Raw genomic sequence first — 22373 nt, forward strand, 5'->3', positions numbered from 1 at the left:
TCTGCCATCTTTTTGACGATGTACCTAACCCATCTACATCCCTTTGCAGACTCTGATGAACTGCACAGGCCATTTCCCCACCTACCTCTGTATTATAAGCAAAGTTAGATATTTTACACGTGGTCCTTTCATCTCAGTCATTAGTATGGGGTATAAATAACTGAGACCTGATCTCTGAGGCACCCTACCAATTATAGTTTGCTAACTGAAAATTATATTTACTATCCATAAAGCTAATCATCATTCCTCATTAATATATTATCCTCACTCCATGATCCCTTATTTTGCACAGTAACGTTTTATGTAGCACCTTGTTAAATACTTTTTGGAAATCTAAATATACTCACCCAACTGTCTGCTACATGCTCCAAGAACTGTAAATAAATGTATTTACTCTCATTTTTATTCATAAAACCTGTTTACTCCACTTCATCCTATTATGGTTTTCCAAGCGCTCAGTTATCACTTCCTCTAGCGTTTTTCAGACAAATGTTGCTGGGCTAACTGGTCTGTCGATCTACATTTTCTTATCTTCGTCCTTTCTTGAAAAGCAGTTTTACATTGGATGTGTTACACTATCATCTATGTTACAATGTCTGAAGTCTGAAGAAGGGCCTCGATCCGAAACGTCACCCATTCCTTCTCTCCCGAGATGCTGCCTGACCCGCTGAGTTACTCCAGCATTTTGTGTCTTCTTTCGATTTTTACCAGCATCTGCAGTTTTTTTCCCCATACATCTACGTCACAGTGTTGCACTGTAATCTTTCCAGGATTCGTGGAATTTTGGAAAATCACAACAAATGCATTTGGCTCTTTTAGAATCCAAGGATGCAGACTTTTGGATTCAAGAGATTTGTCCACCTTTGGTCCCATTAGTTTGCCCGGTACATTTTCTTTATTTATACACAGTGGACATTAGAAATTGGCACTTACCGTCCCTCCATAATTCCCTCTGACTTAAGGGAGGTTGGGAGTCAACTACATTGGTGAGTCTTGAGTCACAGACAGGCCAGGCCAGGCCAGGTTGGGATAGGAGGCGGGCTAGACAACAATATAGCCCGTGGCGCTGCGGTAGAGTTGCTGCCTGACAGCGCTTGCAGTGCCAGGACACTCGGGTTCCATCCCGACTACGGGTGCTGTCTGTACGGAGTTTGTACGTTCTCCCCGTGACCTGCGTGGGTCTTCTCGCCGATCTTCGGATTTCCCCCACACTCCAAAGACGTACAGATTTGTAGGTTAATTGGCCTGGTAAATGTAAAAATTGTCCCCAGTGTGTGTAGGATAGTGTTAATGTGCGGGGATCGCTGGTCGGCGCGGACTCGGTGGGCCGAAGGGCCTGTTTCCGCGCTGTGTCTCTAAACTAAACTAAACATAACTAAATCCAGTCATTTACCTCGACTGAAATTTACTTAATTGTTTTATTTTATATTTCCCATCTGTAACAGTGGGGTTTGATCTCACTGTTCAATGGTCCAGAGCTTTGGTTGCTAATCCAGTAATGTAATGATTGTGCCGCTATATCTCATGTACTCCCAGTATTAGTGCCCCGTGAGTCAAACCCCACCTCACACACATTTAAGTCTCTGATCTGTTTGTCCATCCATCAATTTCCATGTGACTCGGGTAGTAATCCAGAGATTATCACTCCTGCAGTTCATTTAGACCCCAGATCCTCACACCTCTTCAGCAGATGGTTCCCTGGTGCGATCACATCTGGAGCAGTGTGTACAGTATTGTTTGTGTTATTTAAGGAAGGATGTTGATGCATTGGAAGCAGTTCAGAGATTTACAGGCCAGAGGTGTTAGTTGAGGCAGGGACTATTGCAATTTTTAAGAAACAATTAGACAGGTACATGGATAGGACAAGTTTGGAGGGATATGGGCCAAATGCAGGCAGGTGGGACTAGTGTAAATGGGGCATGTTGGCTGGTGTGGGCAAGTTGGACCGAAGGACCAGTTTCCATGCTGTATCATTCTATGACTCTAATACCTGGAATGAGCTTATTGTCCTCTGAGGAAAGGTTTTATTTTAGTTTAGTTTAGTTTATAGATGCAGCGAGGAAACAGGCCCTTTGGCCCACCATTTCAGTGCTGACCAGCAATCACCCTGCACACTAACACTATTCTACACACAGGGACAATTTACAATTTTACTGAAGCCAATTAGCCTACAAACCTGTATGTCTTTGGAGTGTGGGAGGAAACATGAGCTTCGGGAGAAAAACCACACAAGTCATGGGGAGAACGTACAAACTCTGTACAGACAGTGTCCGTAATCAACATCAAACCCGGGTCTCTGACGCTGTAAGGCAGCTACTCTACCACTGCGCCACCGTGCTGCCCCAAAAGTGAACTTGTCTGGGATTTTGCCCTTCGGCCCTACTAATCAAGAGCCTATCAATCTCCGCTTTAAAATACCCATGTTTTTGTGATGTAGGAGGAAACTGGAGCACCCAGAGGATACCTATACAGTCGCAGGGAGAACGTGCAAACTCCACACAGATAGCACCCGAGGTCCGGATTGAACCCGGGTCTCTGGTGCTGTGAGGGAGTGACCCTTACTTTCCCCTCTCACCTTAAACTTATGTTCTCTGGTTCCCTGCTCTGAGTAAAATACTCTGTACATTTACCCTATCTATTCCTCTCATGATCTTGCACAACTCTGTAACATCACCCCTCATCTTCCTGCATTCCAAGGAATAAAGTTCTAGCCTGCCTGACCGCACCCTATAGCTCAGGCCCCAAAGAATTGGCTACATCCTCGTAAATCTCTGCACTCTTTCAAGTCTGGAATCAAGTCAGGAATTTTTGCTGCTGCCTGCTAAATGAAGCAGTCGTATTTTATTACTGACTCAATGTGTCGAATAGCGACATTGCTGACTGTTACTAGCATTGTTGAAGTCTTTTGATGACTTCCCATGTTCTGTTTGGATTATCAGTAATTTCTGTCTTGTGCTTGCTATGATGTGGCCAGTAGGCTCAACTGATATGAGGAACAAGACCATTTTGTCCATTTGAACTATTATTTCAACTACGCAGGCACAGTTTGTCCAATTTGCCCTTTCATGGATCCTACACAACATTAATCTCTTGAGTGAAGAGTTATTTCACTTGTCCTGGAAAAACTCAACACATAAACACACAACCCACATTATTCACCTTTAATAGACCGTTTCCGTGAGACAACATGGGCCTCGGCCTAGAAACCATCATTGGCATAGAACACTTCATGCTTCCGAACTACAGAATGCTGCACCACTGGAGGATGGTATCTTGACTGTCGCAATGAAATTATTTACTTGGAGCTTTCAAACCTGTTTCTAATTAGACATTTATCATTTTAGTAAAATAATTAATCCACACAGCATGATTTGATTCTTTCTTTCTCAGTAATCTTTTCTTCATATCCACTATTGCATGAAATTAAAACTTTCCAATGAACCCCGTCACTTTAAGTTTATAAATATAATTCTTGTGCAATCCAGTTCTGTATTCATGGTCTGGGGTTAGTGGGCTGCTTCCATTTCCAATGACAGCTTCCTCCCCAATGCCTCTCCAATGGAACGCAAGCACGATTCAATGGGTTTCTTTTCGTACAGCATACAGATAATATCTGTGTGGGAAGGAACTGCAGATGCTGGTTTACACCGAAGATAGACACAAAATGCTGGAGTAACTCAGCGGGACAGGCAGCATCTCTGGATAGAAGGAATGGGTGACGTTTCGGGTCGAGACCCTTCTTCCAGCTCTAAACCAAAAAGACCATTGCTATTATTTGCATCTTCCTCAATTGAACGTGAGGGGCCCAAGATTGCAAAAATAGATTTTATATGACCTCTGCATTATTCTAGAGAAATTAGAATTTCTTTTGTAATATTACCAATTGGCATTAGAAAACATCCCTGTACATTGTTAACTTTGTGGAAAAGAGCTTCACATTGAATTGATACTTTCAGTGATGGCATTTTGATCCATTTAAAAAAAATGCTTTTGCGAAAGACCATCCCTTTATTTGTTTACCATTTTTATTTACTGTTTCAATATCTAATAACTTACATTTGTCTATGATATTCTGATGCTTGTAAAATTAATCATGATATAGCTTAATAAAATGAATCATTAGTTAGATATAGCTCTGAGGGCTAACGGAATCAAGGGATCTGGGGAGAGGGCAGGAACGGGGTACTGATTTAGGATGATCAGCCAAGATCATATTGAATGGCGGTGCTGGCTCGAAGGGCCGAATGGCCTACACCTGCACCTATTTTCTATGTTTTCTATGTTTCTATGATATGATACAGTTGCCTGGGTTTTCTCTGAGATCTTCGGTTTCCTCCCACACTCCAAAGACGTACAGGTTTGTAGGTTAATTGGCTGGGTAAATGTAAAAATTGTCCCTAGTGGGTGTAGGATAGTGTTAATGTGCGGGGATCGCTGGGAGGTGCGGACCCGGTGGGCCGAAGGGCCTTTTTCTGCGCTGTATCTCTAAAATCTAAAAATCTAAAAAAAAGAAAATGAAGGTGAAAAGTCCTGGAAGAGAGCTTGATACCTTTGTTAGAGCAGATAATGGCGGATGGCATGCTGAAGGCTTCTGAACAGCATCAGGATCTTTGTGTTCCTTACAGTGGCAATAGCACCCCGCTTGCCTGCTTTCTATTTTCATATCCGCCAATGGTAATTCAGTCGGAAGGAACTGCAGACGCTGGTTTAAACTTAAGATAGACACAAAATGCTGGAGTAACTCAGCGGTTACAGGCAGCATCTCTGGAGAGAAGGAATGGGTGACATTTCGGGTCGAGACCCTTCAGACTGATCACTAGTTGCACTTCAGATGGCACCAAATACTCCAATGGAAAATGGCAAGCCAGTGAAAAGCAAATTCATTTTTACTGAGATCCATCAATGTCCCAGTGAGGCACTGTGTAGGATAAGCATAAAACTGGAAAATAACGTAAATACCAGAAGCCTGAAATAATATGTATGCCAGAAATATTCAGCAATCAGACAGCAAGTGTAGAGAGTGAAACTGAGTCAACGTTTCAGATTAATGATCTTCCATCAGAAACATTTGAGCCTATTGTAGATGCACATCTATATGTCATAACAGTGTAACTGAGTTGACAGATGAGTTGACATGCCACAAGAAATTAAATTTTGAAAGAAGACACAAAACGCTGGAGTAACTCAGCAGGTCAGGCAGCATCTCTGGAGAAACATCGATAGGTGACACTTCAGATCGGTTCTGACCTGAAATGTCACCTATTCTTTTTTTCCAGAGATGCTGCCTGACCCTCTGAGTTGCTCCAGCATTTTGTGTCTATGTTCGGTATAAACCAGCATCTGCAGTTCCTTGCTACTAACTTTTGAAGGATCCAGGCATGCCACACTTACTGAGACCTTCATATTTCACAGATTGCTCTGAGGATTTTATATTTGGCATCCTGAGAGTTGTTGTATTTTTAACCATGAGTGTTCAGTTTCTTCACCCTGACTTGTTTGAGACCCCCCCCCCCGAGTTCTTATTCACCAGTTTCTGAGGTAAGATGTTTCAAGCAAAGTGCATCTGTCGGTAAGCCATTCTAACTGAGCCAATACAGTTTGACAAGACTCACTTCCGCATCTTCCATCTCAGATGATTTTCAACAAGTGCAACATTCAAGGCCGTCCGCTTTATACCTGATGCTAGAAGCCACGACTCTACCTTTAAGAGAGAGTTTGCATCACATCGCACCATCCACAACCTCAGGGCATTTCAGAGTGCCTCACAACAAACAGATTACTTTTGCCGGAAATTCTGAATCACAGGAATGATGCTATGCAGGGAGCCTGCAACGATTTCTTCCAGGGCAGCTGGCCAGTGGTTTACAGTGTCTGAAGAAGGGTCACGACTCAAAATGCCACCTATCCATGTTCTACAGAGATGCGGCCTGACCTGCTGAGTTACTCCAGCATTTTGTGTCTATCTTCGGTTTAAACCAGTACATGCAATTCCTTCCTAGACTTGGCATAAGGGGTGATTGGGGCAGATGTCCACAAGCTCAGTCACAGAGGGAGATATTAATGAGGGTATTAACGGAGGAAAGAGAAGTTTAGAGAGGAAATTTCAGAACTTTCATGCGAACTTTACAGTTGTACAAGACGTTGGTGAGGCCACACGTGGAGTATTGCGTTCAGTTTTGGTCACCCTGCTAATAGGAAGGACATCATTAAACTGGAAAGGGCACAGAGAAGATTAACAAGGATGTTGCCAGGACTTGAGGGCCTGAGCTGTCGGTAGAGGTTTGGCAGACTAGGACTGTATTCCTTGGAGCGCAGGAGGCTGAGGGGTGATCTTGTGGAGGTGTATAAAATCACGAGGGGAGTAGATAGGGCGGGTGCCTAAGGAGACCTTTACCCAGGGTAGGGGCATCAAGAACAAGAGGACATACGTTTAAGGTGCGAGGGGAAAGATTTAACAGGAATGTGAGGGGAAAGTTTTTCACGCAGAGGGTGGTGGGTATGTGGAACGAACTGCCAGAGGAGGTAGTTGAGGCAGATACGAGAACAGCATTTAAAAGACACTGGGACAGTTACATGGGCAGGGATGCGGGTGGGACTAACTTAGATGGGACAACTTGGTGAGCATGAATGAGTTGGGCCGAAGGGCCTGATTCCGTGCTGTATGACTCCATGACTCAAAGCATGGCAGCCTGCGCTGGGTCCATTAAAGGTGAGGGGATGATCACAAGGCCAGACTTGGAGGAGTGCCAATATCCCATTGGGTTATAGAGCTGGAGACAGAGAGACCTTGCAGGGATTTGAACGTTGACATCAAGGCAATGCTGTACCAAGAGCCAGTATGCGAGAGTGAGGACAGGGGTGCTGAGTGAACGAGACCCACTGTGATTTAGAAATCTGCCAGCAGAAATATGCACCTCCTCGCATTTACCGAGGGTGGAATGACGAAGGCCAGTCGATGTTGTGAAGAAGGATATCACCACGAACAGCTTCTCTCCTGTTTGTTTTGCAATGATTTATTCTTAACAAACTTGCTTCTCGCTCCCTATTGCTGCAACTTATGTTCTGCCAAAGTAAGTCTGTGTAAAATGCATTGTGGGCACTTCCCTGCTCATTTTACTATTGATGTGCAGTTGCAGCCTCTGGCCTTCAGGTGGCACAGGGGAGTGATTTTTCACCAGAGCCTCTCACAATCCTATCATCATTTTACATTTTTAAAAATGCTTACATTCATCAACTGCGCCTGGTCAGCATGGGCTGTTTACCAGAGTATTATCATGTAAATACGCATGTATTCATGAGAGGCCCTGAGTGATTTTCATTGGGTAATCTTCTGCATAATGTGGGGGGAGTAAGCAAATTAAAGGAAATGCTGCTGAAGGAATAAAAGCAGTGATTTTGCAAAATTTAGCTTTGACATCATCTGTTCCAGAATGAGCCAGACTGAGCTAAACAATGGCAACTGCCCGATGGGGAAACGAAGCTGCAATGGTACAAGCTGCCATGATATCACATGGAGTGGCTCACAGCACCCAGGGCAGCATCCTGCTTAAATTGCTCAAATTTGGACTCCGTCTAAGGAACTGATGCGCTACAATGCTGAGAACTATATTCTGCACTCTGTAACTTCCCCTTTACTCTACCTATTGTACTTTATACTTTCCTTTAGACTTTAGAGATACAGCGCAGAAACAGGCCCTTTGGCCCACCGAGTCCACGCCGACCAGCGATCACCCTGTACGCTACCACTATCCTACACACTGGGGACAATTTTACAATTTTACCAAAGCCAATTAACCTAGCACCCGGAGAAAACCCACGCAGGTCACAGGGAGAACATACAAACTCCGTACACACAGCGCCCGTAGTCAGGATTGAACCTGGGTCTCTGGCGTTGTGAGGCAGCAACTCTACCGCTGCGCCACCGTGCCGACCTGTACTTGAGTTTGACTTGATTGTATTTTTGTATAGTATTATCGGATCTGATTGGATAGCATGCAAAACAAAGTTTTTCACTGTACCTCAGTACATGCGAGGCGCAACCTGCCCTGGCTACTCTCATGGCCAAATCTGAAGCACCATTGGACTCAGTCTCCAATCCCACCACCCCCTGCTCATTGACCCTGGCGCCCAGCCCACCCAAGCTTCAACGTTAAGATTCTCACGCTCCTGCCAAAATGGCTCCTTATCCCTGCAACAGCCCAGCGGCATTCCCTGTGTCTGTGATTGTGGCCTCTTGTGCATACCTGACTCTCTCTGTCTCACCATCAGACGCGTTCAGTTCTTAAATTCCCTCCCTAAACCTCTCTCTCGTGCTCCCCTAAACCGCAACCAACACTCCCCTTAACATTTATGCATTTTGTAAAGATTTAGTCACCTGCCCTATTATTTCCTTCTTATGCTCAGTTTAAAGTTGCGTCTCATCAAATTCCTCTGTTTTCACTAACTTAGCGTTTCCAACGTGGCTGCTGCATCGAGTAGATGTGGCCCATGTGCTCTGCAAAGTGTTTTGTCTTTTACCATTGAGTGTTGCCAGTTCAATTATAATGAGTAAGACCAGTGTGGACCTGATTCGGCAAGTCTATTGTGCAGGATTTCAGTAAAATCCTGCTGACACTAACACAGTTAATGCCTGGGTTTGAAAACACAAGCCTGCAAATGGCTGGCAAACTAGATGTAATCTGTCCAAATGCAGCCCATCCCTGACCTTTGAGAGCTTTGATTACCCAAAATACAGACCTGTGCACGTGAAAGAAAATAAGGAAATTGCCCCATCCATTTTATGTTCATATGGTAAATGGAAGTCTTTGTGAAATGGTATTTGTTCAAAGAAGGATGATTAATTCTTCTGTCACCGAGTCACACAGCACAGAAACAGGCCCTTCGGCCCAACCCATCCATGCTGTCTATGGAGTCACATGCAGGCAAGACCAGGCAAGGCACCAGCAAACAAAATGAGTTTTGTGCCATTATCACTGACACCAGCTGTTTTGTTTCTAAATGTCTTTATTTATTTGATGTAATGGTTTATTTTCAGAGATACAGCACGGAAACAAGCCCTTCTGCCCAACAAGTCCACGCCGACCAGCGATCACCCGTTCACACCAGTTCTATGTTATCTCTATTGTTATTTTCTCATCCAATAGTGGGATTTGAACTCGTATCTTTGGATCAGTATTTCAGGTTTGACAACATTTTGTGCCAGGACCCTTCTTCAGACTCAAGTTCTTCAGAAATGTTGCCTGTCCATTCCCTCCATAGAAGCTCCCTGACCCATTGAGTTCCTCCAGCTCTTTGATTTTTGCTCAAGATGACAGCATCTGCAGTCTCGTGTCTCAGGTAATATCTCTGATCTCTGATCTTTGATCTCTGATCTCTGATCTCTAAACTCTAATCTCCGCCAACTCTGATGTCCTCCCTCCAACCCCTAACACTAATGTTATTCGCCAACTGGTGATCAGGTGAATTCAGTGAAGTCGGGATATTTGATGTACAACTTTCAGGTCTGCGTAACTTAGTACCAATCTTAAGATAGACACAAAATACCGGAATAGCTCAGCAGGACAGGCAGCATCTCTGGAGAGAAGGAATGGGAAACGTCACCCATTCCTTCTCTCCAGAGATGCTGCCTGTCCCGCTGAGTTACTCCAGCATGTTGTGTCTAAATGAGTTTCTGTGGTTTACAATGTTTGCAGAGGAAGAAATCAATGCCAGGTTGAATTGGAAATGCAAAATGATTCAAACAAATATGAAAATAAGACTAGTTCATTATGTTGCTCAAATAATATCAAGCTGAGTGAGTTACTTTGAAATGTGCTGTTATCTTGTAGGAAAGTGTATACACCAAAATCCCACAAACACCAATGTGATGAATGACTGGTGAATCTGGAGAAAGTTTAGTAGAATGTGGGATCTCATGGGAGCTATAAAGTTCACTTGTAATACCAGAACAGTAGATGGGCCTTGCTTGAGCATGTGAGACAGTTCAGGTATAGTAGGACTCAGGGGAGAGGGAAACTAGAGATATGAAAGGGTACAACGAAAATGGACGTCGTGAAAAGGACACATCAAAGCAGATGGTGATCAAGGAAATGTAGAATGGAGAATTGTTCATCGTTGGCTTTGGGGAAGGTGAGAGGAATCAATATTCATATGAAGCAAAATATGAGGTGATGTTCCTCACATGTACCACACTTGCCGCCATCTTGCCTCGGGATACCCCAGACCTAACACTAATTTATCAAAAGCTCCTAATATTTGTGGCCAACCACATCTCTAACACAGAGTCACAAAAGCAAACCCCTTCACGTCAGGCTACTAATATAAGCGAGGAGACAGGGGCATGGCATTAATTTAACTGGTCCTGCACTTTAGCAGTCGGTTTCGCCCTCATAGCGGACTGGGTGACCGTTAGCAACGAAGACTGAGACACACTGGCCGTTTCCACAATCTCAATATCTTTGCAGGTGATGCAGGCAATGAGCTTCTCCTGGGAGGCACTGGAGGCAAAAAAGAACTCGTAAGAAACACCGCCGAGGACAGCGCCAAGGATGGGGCCAATCCAGTACACCTGCAAGAACAATGAATACAAAGTTCCTGTTAATGTTATTATCATTCAGCATCGTATATGACATGCATTCATTGCATTGTCCCTCTCCATAAAGTGTTGAGCTCTAGCCTGCTGCCTGCCACTTGCACCTACCTGTTACTGCGATCCTGTCAACAATCAAATCCATATGGCACTGATGACGCGGTTAGAGTTCAGTGCTCGTCTGAGAGCACACACTCCAGGTTATTGAACTTGGCCTGCGCTGTGGAAATGTATCTACAGATGGTGTAGGAAAATAAACTGCAGATGCTGGTTTAAATCAAAGGTAGACCCAAAATGCTGGAGTAACTCAGCGGGTCAGGCAGCATCTCGGGAGAGAAGGAATGGGTGACGTTTCGGGTCGAGACCCTTCTTCAGACTGATGTCAGGGGAGGGGGTGGTCACCCATTCATTCCTTCTCTCCCGAGATGCTGCCTGACCCGCTGAGTTTATCCAACATTTTATGTCTACCTTATCAACAGATGGTGTTCATTTGTCCCCGAGTCCTGCAAATCTCATCCTGTGACCTACCAGCACGGACAGTGCAGGAGAGAAAGCCATGATGAAGCTGCTTTCTCTCTCAGTCGAGGATGCTGCTGGACGTTTAGCACTTTCTTTACTTTCCTGACTCACGGCATTTGTTCCCAGATCCTTGAAACCTCATTCCATCACCCATCAGTATGGACAGTGCAGGAGAGAAAGTCATGATGAACCTTTCTCTCTTGGTCAAGGAAGTTGGTGAATGGCTGCTGTCTGTGTGGAGTTTGCACGTTCTCGCTGTGACCACATGGGTTTTCTCCATGTGCTCCGGTTTCCTTGCACATTCCAATGTCATGCAGGGTTGCGGGTTAATTGGCTTGTGTAAATTGCCCTATTTGTCCGGGGAGAGGATGAGAAAGTGGGATAACATAGAACTAGTGTGAACGGGTGATCGATGGTCGGTGACGACTCGGTGGGCCGAAGGGCCTGTTTCCATGCTGTATCTCTAAACAAATCTGTTCGTTTAGTCCAAGTCAGGATTCAACCTGGCAAACTGATGGTGTGATAATCCAGTACTCCATCAAATGGTGCTTTTATCCTTTGAACCGCAAGAGTTGCTTCTCTGTCAGCTTCTGAAATCAGCCCACAGCCTCACTTTGTTGGGCATCAGTCCACTGCTCTCAGCAAGCAACAGTGGGATCTGAAACCATGCCGTTCACTTTATGGCCAGCAGCCCCGAACAAGAACGTGACTGGATCTATATGCGCCACCCCTGATTTTTTGGATTCTCTGAAACGTTCAGAAATAAAAGTAGGAGAACTTTACTGAGGCCCAGAACGCCGGTACAAATAAAATGCACCGAATGAGTTCCTGATTTTGCAGCAGGAATGTGTTGTGTGTGGGCTTCACCGTTAGGGCTGACAGTGTTTGGTCTTTGGGGAACTGAGCATGCAAGATATACAGCATGTTTGCATTTTAACCTCTGGAATTTTATGCGCTGCATGTTGCGTGACTGCATTTTTGCTTTCTCGATTTGGCAGTCCTGGGTGGCTGCTTGCCGCATTTTTGCTTTCCTGCACTTTTGCATTCATAGAAGGGCACGTGGAAAGGAATGGGGGGCGGTCGGAAGCGAAGTCCACCCTCTCCCCCTCGTAGAAGCATCCCAAAAAAACCTAGGCTATGGATGTGTGCGCTAGGGTTGCCAACTTTCTCACTCCCAAATAAGGGACAAAAGGTGACGTCACCGCCCCGCGGGGCCCCACGTGACCTCACCCAGCCAGCGGCCACGTGCTCCCGCTCCACCAATGGCGGCCGCCCGGGCCAGGAGACAGGTTGCTATGCAACCTCCGTTAGGCGGCAACCGGGCCCCCGGGCCTACAGTGTCCGGGCCTACACTGTCCGGGCCTACAGTGTCCGGGTCTACTGTGTCCGGGCCAACAGCGCCCCCCCAGGCCTAATACGGGACAAGGCCGGTCCCGTATGGGACAAACCAATTGAGCCCAATATATGGGATGTCCCGGCTAATACGGGCAGTTGGCAACCCTAGTGTGCGCATATGAGCCTGTTGTAGGTTTAACTGCATGTCCCTCCATCAGCCCGCATGTTTAAACTCCTGCGCATTCCCTGCTTTTATGCATTTCGTTTGCTGCACCTAGATTTCTGGACTTTGCTTTCCTGAACTTCTGTATTTCTGGCAATTATTTTGTCGCTGCTGATTCTTGCTTTCCTGTTGGCAAATCACTTGCATTTAGCACCGTTCGTGAGCTCAGAGCGGGCCTAAGCCGATGAGCTGCTTTAATTGTTGTAAACTGTTTATGCCAATTTGCGCTCAGCAAGCTTCCACGAGCAGCAGCATGTGTGATAACGACCCAATCGTCTCTTTGGTCGGGGAATAAGTATTCGTCTGGAAACTGGGGAGTACTCCCCAACTCTTGTCCCGTCTACATTGGTCTGGGACACATTCTTGTCCATTAGGACGAGCACTGAACGCATCTACAGATGACAATGCTGGCCTGGACATGGAAATGCATGCACATGCAAAGCCTTTGGTTTACCCAGTGATGCTCCCAGACTCCGGTGATTACAGCTGGTCCGAGCGATCGTGCAGGATTCAGGCTGCCTCCCGAGAACTTTCCCTGGAGGACAAAAAGCACAGGAATCATTTGGGCGCACGTTTCCTGGATCCACAATGGGCAGTTGAGTGGCCTGCCTGTCTGAATCCCTGCTCCACATAGAACGAAGAACAGTGCAGATAGACACAAAATGCTGGAGTAACTCAGCGGGACAGGCAGCATCTCTGGAGAGACGTTTCGGCACCCATTCCTTCTCTCCAGAGATGCTGCCTGTCCCGCTGTGTTACTCCAGCATTTTGTGTCTATCTTTGGTTTAAACCAGCATCTGCAGTTCCTTCATACAAAGTACAGTGCAGCACAGGTACGGGCCCTTCGGGCTACAATGTCCATGCTGGACACAATGCCAGGTTAAACTAATCTCTGCCTTGTCCCTCCATTCCCTGCATATCCATGAGCCGCTGATGTCCAAGGTGGGTGAATGAACCAGTAATATTCCCTGTGTAGGAACATAGAGAGTTGGCCCCGAAAAGCACAAAGCAGTCGGACTTTGTTTACTGCTCCTGCAGTGAACATTGTCCCAGTATTTATGAGAAGTCACAGCCCTTCCTATAAAAGGAGCAATGGTTGTTTGATGTAGCGGAGCCCATCTGTGCCCTGCATCCGCTGGTTCAGCAACGGACGACTGTGGTCCTTACCGATGCCAGGATTCCTGTGGTCAGGCTCAGGGCTATGGCCAGGTTACCCGGTTCTCCCACCTCCCTGCGCCGATGATCATCCACGGCAAAGATCGTGAACGCCAGCTGGAACGTGGCAAAGATCTCCATTGCCAACGCCTGGCCAGCATTTCCGTCTTTGTTGATCTGCTTGGAAAAACACAAGAGGTTACTCCAGCAGCACCTCCCAAACCTGTGTCCTTTACCATCGGAGGTAGACACAAAATGCTGGAGTAATTCAGCGGGTCGAGCAGCATCTCGGGAGAGAAGGAATGGGTGACGTTTCGGATCGAGACCCTACTGAAGAACGTCACCCATTCCTTCTCTCCCGAGATGCTGCTTGACCCGCTGAGTCACTCCAGCATTTTGTGTCCACCTTCGATTTAGACCAGCATCTGCAGTTTTTTCCTACTCCTTTACCATCGGGAAGGACACAGTAAATGGTGGGGACCCTGGGGAGCGTTAAGGAACAGAGAGACCTGGGGATGCAGGTACATAGTTCCCTGAAAGTTGCCACACAGATGGAGAAGATGAAGAAGACGTTTGCAACACTTGCATTCACCGGTCAGGGTGTTGAGTGCGGGAGTGAGATTGCAAGAGTGCCCATTGGCCATGTGGTTACCAGGATGCCTGGCACCAACACCATGGTGTGTGCCCGTCCCTCCAACGTCCCTCCTCAATTGATTCTTTTCGGGACAGTTTTTTGCCCTCCTGTTATCATGCATCTGAACCATCCTACCACCAACTAGAGGGTAGTCCTGACCTACCATCTACCTCACTGGAGACCCTCAAACTATCTTTAACCAGGCTTTACTGGACTTTATTTTGTGTTAAACGTTATACCCTTTATCCCGTATCTGTACACTGTGGACGGCCTGATTGTAATCATGTATAGCGTTTTCACTGACTGGATAGCACACAAGAAAAAGCTTTTCACTGTACCTTGGTACATATGACAAGAGTAAACCAAACCAAACCAAACTAATTTACTTTCGTTTTTTGCCTGGGCTAAAGTAGATTTCAGTGGATATTTTTAAGGCAGAGATAGATAGATTCTTGGTTAGTACGGGTGTCAGGGGTTATGGGGAGAAGGCGGGAGAATGGGGTTAGGAGGGAAAGAAAGATCTGCCATGATTGAATGGCGGAGTAGACTTGATGGGCCGAAGGGCCTAATTCTACTCCTATCACTTATGACCTGACGTATGACTTTGTGGCTCCATTCTCCATTTTGTAGAAACGTATCTCTATTGAACATCAGTTGCGAAAATATCATAGAGAAAGTAGGAACAGACGTGGACTCACCATGTTGACTAAAAGCCTTGATGTTGACTTGACCGGGAGTGACATGTAGATTATTCCGGATCCAAGCACAGCGCCGAGGCACTGGGCCACGATGTAGGACACAAACTGGAGGCCGTCCAACTTCCTGGTGCAGAGCAAGGCGAGGGTGACGGCCGGGTTCATTTGTGCGCCGCTGATTTCTCCGAAGCAGTGCATCAGGCTGAGTGCCGAGAAGCCAGCGGCCACAGCCACCTGCATCAGGACCGGAACTCCATCCTCCTGCCCTGGGGCAGAGGCTCCCAGAATAACCGACACCAAGATCAGGGAACCGACCAGCTCCGCTAAGACCGAACGCCAGAACCTGCGGCTCCGCAGTTCCTGAGGCAGAGGCAAACAGTGTCACTGTGGCAATCATTTTCACCTCTTACATTTTACATCCTTGCAAACAAATCTGTGGAACTCTCTGCCACAGAAGGCAGTGGAGGCCAATGCACTGGATGTTTTCAAGAGAGAGTTAGATTTAGCTCTTAGGGCTAATGGAATCAAGGGATATGGGGAGAAAGCAGGAACGGGGTACTGATTGTGGATGATCAGCCATGATCATATTGAATGGTGGTGCTGGCTCGAAGGGCCGAAGGGCCTACCTCTGCACCTATTTTTCTATGTTTCTATGTATGCGGATAGGACTTCATCCTCAGTCACATGCACTGAATACCTTATTCCAGGCGCGGCCTGGAACGTGGCAACTTCAACAGCCTGACCGCGGGAGAAGACGGCAGGGGAAGAGAAATGACATTCTGGCCTTCCATCACAGTGAGGAGGGGACTGGAGGAGACTCACTGTGATGGATGTTTCTTTTTTTTGTGTTTGTTTTGTGTTGGTTGTGGTTGTGTAATTGCTTATTTTATTGCTCTTATTGTTGGACTGTGGGTGACGAAATCTCGTCCAAAAGACTTGTTTTTTGGATGACAAATAAAGGTAATTCTGATTCTGATTCTGAATTCTGATTCTGAATTCTGATTCTGAATTCTGATTCTGACATAGAGTATTACAGCACAGAATCCGGCAAATTGGCCTGTCTGGCCTCTGCCGGCAGTTAAGCCCCACTCAAGTCTGCTTGCAACCTGCCTCCTTCTTCTTTCCCCTCATTCTAATCTAGCTTCCCATTTAAAGGCAAACCCACCGGTATTTAGCCACAAGGGTCAAATCAACTTCTCCATGCAATCTTCCTCAGCTGCCATCACCACCCATCCTCTTGACTTTCACCACCTTGGCATCCCCCACAGAACATACCTTTGCTCAACACCACTTTGCCCCCTCCTTCTCTCTCACAGATAAAACCCAATCTCTGTTATCCCCAGAATCCCCTTGATTAGTCCAGGGTGTCAGAAGTTATGGGGAGAAGGTAGGAGAATGGAGGGAGAGATAGATCAGCCATGATTGAAAGGCGGAGTAGACCTGATGGGCCCATTGTCCTAATTCTACTCCTATCACATGATCTTATGAGCTATTCTTCACACTTGCCCAAAAAGATGGCCTGGTTTCTGGTGAAAACAGACTTCTTCCATTAAATGTGCATTATGTGTCCCAGATTAAAATCTGCAAGTTTCACCTGAAGAACCGGGTGCAGACTTGCGATTCCGCTCATGAACTTTACAAAGACTCCAGCAGATGTCCCTGGATTTCCACACCTAAGGTGCCCTCACACCAATGTTTTTTACTTATTCTTTTTTTGGGATGGGGGTGTTTTTGCCTTCTCTTTCTATCTCCCTCTGCATGGACAGGTTTAGTTCGGCACGCAGCGAGAAGCTGTTCCCATTGACGTTTGGCGCCCAACCCAGGTGACTATTTGAACGCCAGCCACAGAAGCAGACCTACAATCACACATTACAATCGCTCCACGCTCTTAAATCTCTACTCCTACAGCAACATTTATACACTAAATGGCTCGATTTCACCTCGATACACGTGACTATAAATGAAACTGAACTGAATGGTCCAAGGAACAGTGATACAAGGTCTATTTTCTCCTTTCACCGAGCAAGATGACAAAATGTCACCATGCAACATGAAGCCATCTTGCAGGAGGCCCGTGCAGACTGATTCATGCCCGCAGAGAAATAACCCGATCTCCGTGATCACTGCTGACCACCAGGCGCACAAACACGGACCCCATGTTGAGGTTTCCACAACTCACATTGTGAAAGGAGAGTAGCCGTGATTAAACTCCTCTCCAATGGTTCAGCAGCAACGATGGGGCTCAGCATAGACAATGAGAGGTAAACCTCGCAAACTATCCGACATGGGCCACACAACACCCATGTCCCATGGGGCACCTACAGCATTTGTGCAAGTCAATGGATAATTTTAAGGCAGAGATAGATAGATTCTTGATCAGTGCGGGTGTCAGGGGTTGTGGGGAAAAGGCAGGAGAATGGAGTTCAGAGGGAAAGATAGATCAGCCATGATTGAATGGCGGGGTAGACTTGATGGGCCGAATGGCCTAATTCTGCTCCTATCACTAATGAAGGCGCAATTTATACAACGCCTGCAATCGTCCAAGAACTTGAAAATTAATGGCAGCTTCTCCATCACCGTGCTACCTTGTTCAGCAATTAAATGGCAGCTCTGTGAAACTGGCCAAACTGGACATTTGCAGCATCTACCCATAAGAGGGAACGTTGTCTGTAACAGCCGCTTGATCACACACAAAGCCATGTTGTTTTGAGGACCATGTTCACCACAAATGGATGTGAGGGACACGTTTAGTAATCTTATATAAAGACTGTCCGCCATCAGATAAGCAATGGATTTATGAACACCATCTTTATTTTGTACCATCAATCTGTCATTCATTTGTGCTTTTTCTGCTACTATGTCATTTCAATATATCCATTTCTTTAATAGCCTTAAAAGACTATTAGACTAATACACTTATTCTCCTCATTTATCGTTACATTTCACGCAGGTTTTATTGCTAATCGATTGTTTATTTCGTTTCTAGCACCACACAATTTTCTATTCTTGCCACCTCTTTCACCGACCCTTATCCATCAATTTGTCTTCAAGCTGCAGGGGCTTTTTAAAAAAAAAGTATTTTGATTAACCTTTTGTTGTTTTGCTCCAGCCGACAATGTTTCTCTCCAGGTTAAAATACATCCCGCGATGGTTCAAAAATACGTCCAAAACTATAATCCGCACACAAAACAGTGAGCACTTCAAACCACTTGCCCATGCACACTCAATCAAAATAATTTTGAATCCTACACTGAGCCAACTGCAAATTATCGCAGCTGATAAATCCCCTCATTGATCAGGATGGGGGGATTTAAACGGCATCTCTTACCTCTTGGATGGACATGTTGCCTGTTGATCGCAGGTGCTTCAGCTGCCCGATACAACTCCACTATATTTTTCAGAGCTGCGTCTTCCAACCACAAGGGACCCCCAAAGAGCTTGAGAGTAGAGCAGACCTATGCCTTGCAAAAGAAGCAAATTCATCCACTTAACTCAGCAGGCAAGCTCGATCTCCTTCCCCAGTGCAAGCCTGCATCCCACCCCTCGAAACCGCATCAATTTGAAGATCGCGGCACCCACACAGTTTGGCTCAAAGCTCTGAATAACTTTTTACTGCTTGCTTTGGTCTGCCCGAGCTTTGTTGACCTCCCGGCGGAGCGAGCTGTCCGTCGGGGAATGTTGCCGACTGACCCCCGCTGTAGACTGCAGGGGTACGTGCTGAGGGACGCACTGAAGCTCGGTGCAGCCAACGCCAAGGCCCTGTGGGTGAGGACCACAGTCTAGGGTCCTTCCGCTGCTGGACATGGGGGGGGGGGGGGGGAGGGTGTGGTGGAGACGCCCCTCCAAATAAGGGAAGGGATTCCACGCCAGTGGGCCACACGAGTGGCAAGGGTGGGGGGTAATTTTGTGTAATTGGTGTATTGAATGTACAGTTATGTATTGAGTGTATATATAGCCTCCGAGAATGTCAGATGGAGTTTTGTGAGGAATATGTTTTGTTTTTATTTATTTCTCGAATAAAGTATATTTTGAAATTAAAAAAACTCTTTACTGCTTGGGCGAACATTGGCGGAAGTGTTATGTGAGAGTGGCAACTACGATTGTGATTGATAATTAATTATGTTTAATAATTATTATCGCGACAGGTCTCGATGGGAAACGACGTCGTGGAAAAAGTCCAGGTTCCCTCGAATCCACTTCTCGTCAATTTGCACACCCCTGTCCACGTCTTTCCTTCACCGCACAGTTCCAACATCGTGTCTGTCGACCTAAGCCCATTCACGGCACGTCATCAGGGAGCCTCCAACCGCTGCCCAGAGAGTGTGTGTACGCACATCCTTCACGCTCTCTCTGTAACTTGACATGTTACATTGACAATCCCATGGTGTTACGACTGGGATTGCCATTGGTATGGGTGGCTGATGCTTGCTTTGGTCTCACGGCTCTCTTACCTTGGCACCGTGCTCCTCTGAGGAGGGCTGGCGGGAGGGTGCTCCAGTCTTCAGCCTGACCCTCTGAGCTGCTCTCACACTTTGTGCCTTTTATTTCCTCTTTCAACAGCTCTGGCCGGGTCACCCCCTGCGGGTGGATCGCAACTAACCCTCGTGTGATAAAAGCCTCCCTCACATCCCTGCTGCACTTCTCTCCCCCGCCCCCTCTACTCCAAGTCTTTGAACGGCTAATGGGAAGAGCTTCCCTCAATGCACCCTCTGGAAACCCATCAACATCTTACACACTCCCATCAAAGCTCCTCACACCCTCAGCAACATCTTTACCCAGACAGTGAGCGGGCGGAGGCTGGGAATGGAGGATCCCCACACACCAGGGATTACATCATTCCATTAAACCTCAACAGACTCAATCTGCCTCCATTGTCTATTTCTCAAATCTTTGTTCCCAATTTAAACAAAGTTGCAGGTGACACCACTTTGAATCTCTTCAATGGCTTTAATTTCCTTTCATTGGGAGTGGGCAGCATTCATTGTCCATCACCCGCTACATTTGAACTGAGTGGGTTCCTGGACCATGTCAGGATGCAGAGAAGGGTCAGCATCTCTGGTGGGTCTGGAGTCATATAGAGGCCAGAATGGGGAAGGATGGCGGATCAAGGATAACACCATGTCAGTAAGACACAAAGTGCTGGAGTAACTCAGCGGGTCAGGCAGCATCTCTGGAGGACATGGATAGGTGACGTTTCACAGAATGCTGGAGTAACTCAGCGGGTCAGGCAGCATCTGTGGAGAACATGGATAGGTGACGTTTCACAGAGTGCTGGAGTAACTCAACGGGTCAGGCAGCATCTATGGAGAACATGGATAGGTGACGTTTCACAGAGTGCTGGAGTAACTCAGCGGGTCAGGCAGCATCTCTGAAGAACATGGATAGGCGACGTCTCGGGTCGGGACCCTTCTAGAAGGTTGAAAAGGGTCTCAACCCAAAACATCACCTATCCATGATCTCCACTGAGACTGAGTTACTCCAGCACTTTGTGTCTTTTGTCAACCTGCATCTGCAGTTCCTTGCTTCTGCCACACCAGTAGGGGATTTTGTTTTGACATTCTGGTTTAGATTACCCCTGATTATTATTAATATCATAATTGAGCCACAGTGACTTAAGGCAACCAGGGTGAGGAGGCCTTACTCTGGACCCTGGCATGGAGATTGTAACCATGGAGATTGTATGAATCCGGATAGTTCCTCAAATGGCGACCTCTCCTCCGTCGTTTTTCATTCCTCTTTGGTTTTATATTTCTGATGATCCACACGATGTTCAGGTGAGCAGCCTTCGTGGTGAAGGTGGAAGCGCGGCACATTGGACAAGAGAGATGTTAGCAAGCTGCCGGCGAGCAACGAGAGGCAAAGGATCAGAATAGAAGCACAAAGGCGTCAAAAAATAATCAACTACACAGAGTACTTTCCATCTGCAGTTTTTTGAAGTACTATTGATTCTTACGTTGTCATGGTAACGAGGTCTTTGCATTTCAAATTGCCGGAGTGGTTGCTTCACCCAACATGCTGCAGTTACCCTGGCAACTGTTGTCCAAAGTGTTGGGGCTGGGATATGAAGGAGAATCCATATAATTTATGTTGGAATGACATGGCTGCTCTATGAAAAAGCAACCTCACATTGACAGTTTATTTAACAAAGAGTTGAAGTACTCGGTGGCTCACTGAGGCCAAATGCCTCCCTCCAAGGTGACTCTAAAGAACAGGAGTGCATGTGTGGGCTGGAGGATTGCAAGGTTCACCACCCATTGGATGAGGAAATCTCTCCCCATCTCAGTGCGGAGTGGCCACCCTCTTGTTCTGAGTCTGTGACCCCTGGTCTGGACACTCCAGTCTGGGGAACCACCACCTGCCCTGTCCACCCTACACGATTCTGTGTGTTTCAATGAGATTCCCTCTAATTCTTCCGAACATTACCCTTTCACAACACACTGGCATCCCAGAAATCGATCTGGTGAACCCTTTGCTGCAATCCCTCCATGGTAAGTATCAGGGAGACAGAGCAGGCCAGATCAACCTCACCAGGGTCTTGCTTAAAGTAAGATGCCTCTATCTTGTATTCAAATCCTCTTGCAATGTAGGCTCATGCCCTTATAGTCCTACTTTGAAGAGTCGACTCTGAGTGTGGATCTACACCCCTACACCCCTACACCACCACCACCCCCCCCCCCCCCCCCCCCCCCCGCCGTCTCTGTCTGTGTCCACAACGAGCTGCTGGAACAGGAGGGCAGCTTGTGAGCTTCGGATCAGCGGCGGAGGCATCAAGATTTGAACAGGAGACACAAGGAACTGCAGATGCAAGACACAAAGCGCTGGAGTAACTCGGCGGGCCAGGCAGCATCTGTGGAGGGAAACGGACAGGCGACGTTTTGGGTCTGGACCCTTCTTCAGACTGATGGTGTCGGGGGGGGGGGGGGGGGGGAGAAAGCTGGAGAAGAGAGGTGTTGGCTGGTCAAAACCTGGCAAGTGATAGAAACAAGGAACTGCAGGTGCTGGATTACACAAAAGGACACAAAGTGCTGGAGTAACTCAGCATGTCAGGCAGCATCTCTAGAGTTTCCACAGATGCTGCCTGACCCTCTGAGTTACTCCTGCACTTTGTGTTTAACTCAAGATGAGCAGGTTGGAGCAGTCTTTGGTCTTTACTGATGTCTGACTGTTGACTATCATCGCGGATCTGTGACCCTCAAAGATCACCCCATGAAATGCAAGGTGGTC

At 46.7% G+C, this 22373-nt stretch overlaps 1 protein-coding gene across 1 annotated transcript; it reads right to left on the reverse strand.

Annotated features, from left to right (window-relative positions):
- Positions 1 to 9620: 9620 nt before the first annotated feature.
- On the reverse strand, positions 9621 to 20962 carry LOC144611958 (aquaporin AQPAe.a). Its single transcript, XM_078431314.1, has 5 exons — positions 20791 to 20962; positions 15153 to 15526; positions 13833 to 13997; positions 13120 to 13200; positions 9621 to 10567 (listed from the first exon to the last, which is right to left on the reverse strand). The coding sequence occupies exons 1-5, from the start codon at positions 20960 to 20962 to the stop codon at positions 10346 to 10348; spliced, it is 1014 nt and encodes a 337-aa protein (XP_078287440.1). The 3' UTR covers positions 9621 to 10345.
- Between the last annotated feature and the right edge of the window lie 1411 nt (positions 20963 to 22373).

This window comes from Rhinoraja longicauda, chromosome 42 (genome assembly GCF_053455715.1).
Source record: "Rhinoraja longicauda isolate Sanriku21f chromosome 42, sRhiLon1.1, whole genome shotgun sequence".
NCBI lineage: Eukaryota > Metazoa > Chordata > Chondrichthyes > Rajiformes > Arhynchobatidae > Rhinoraja > Rhinoraja longicauda.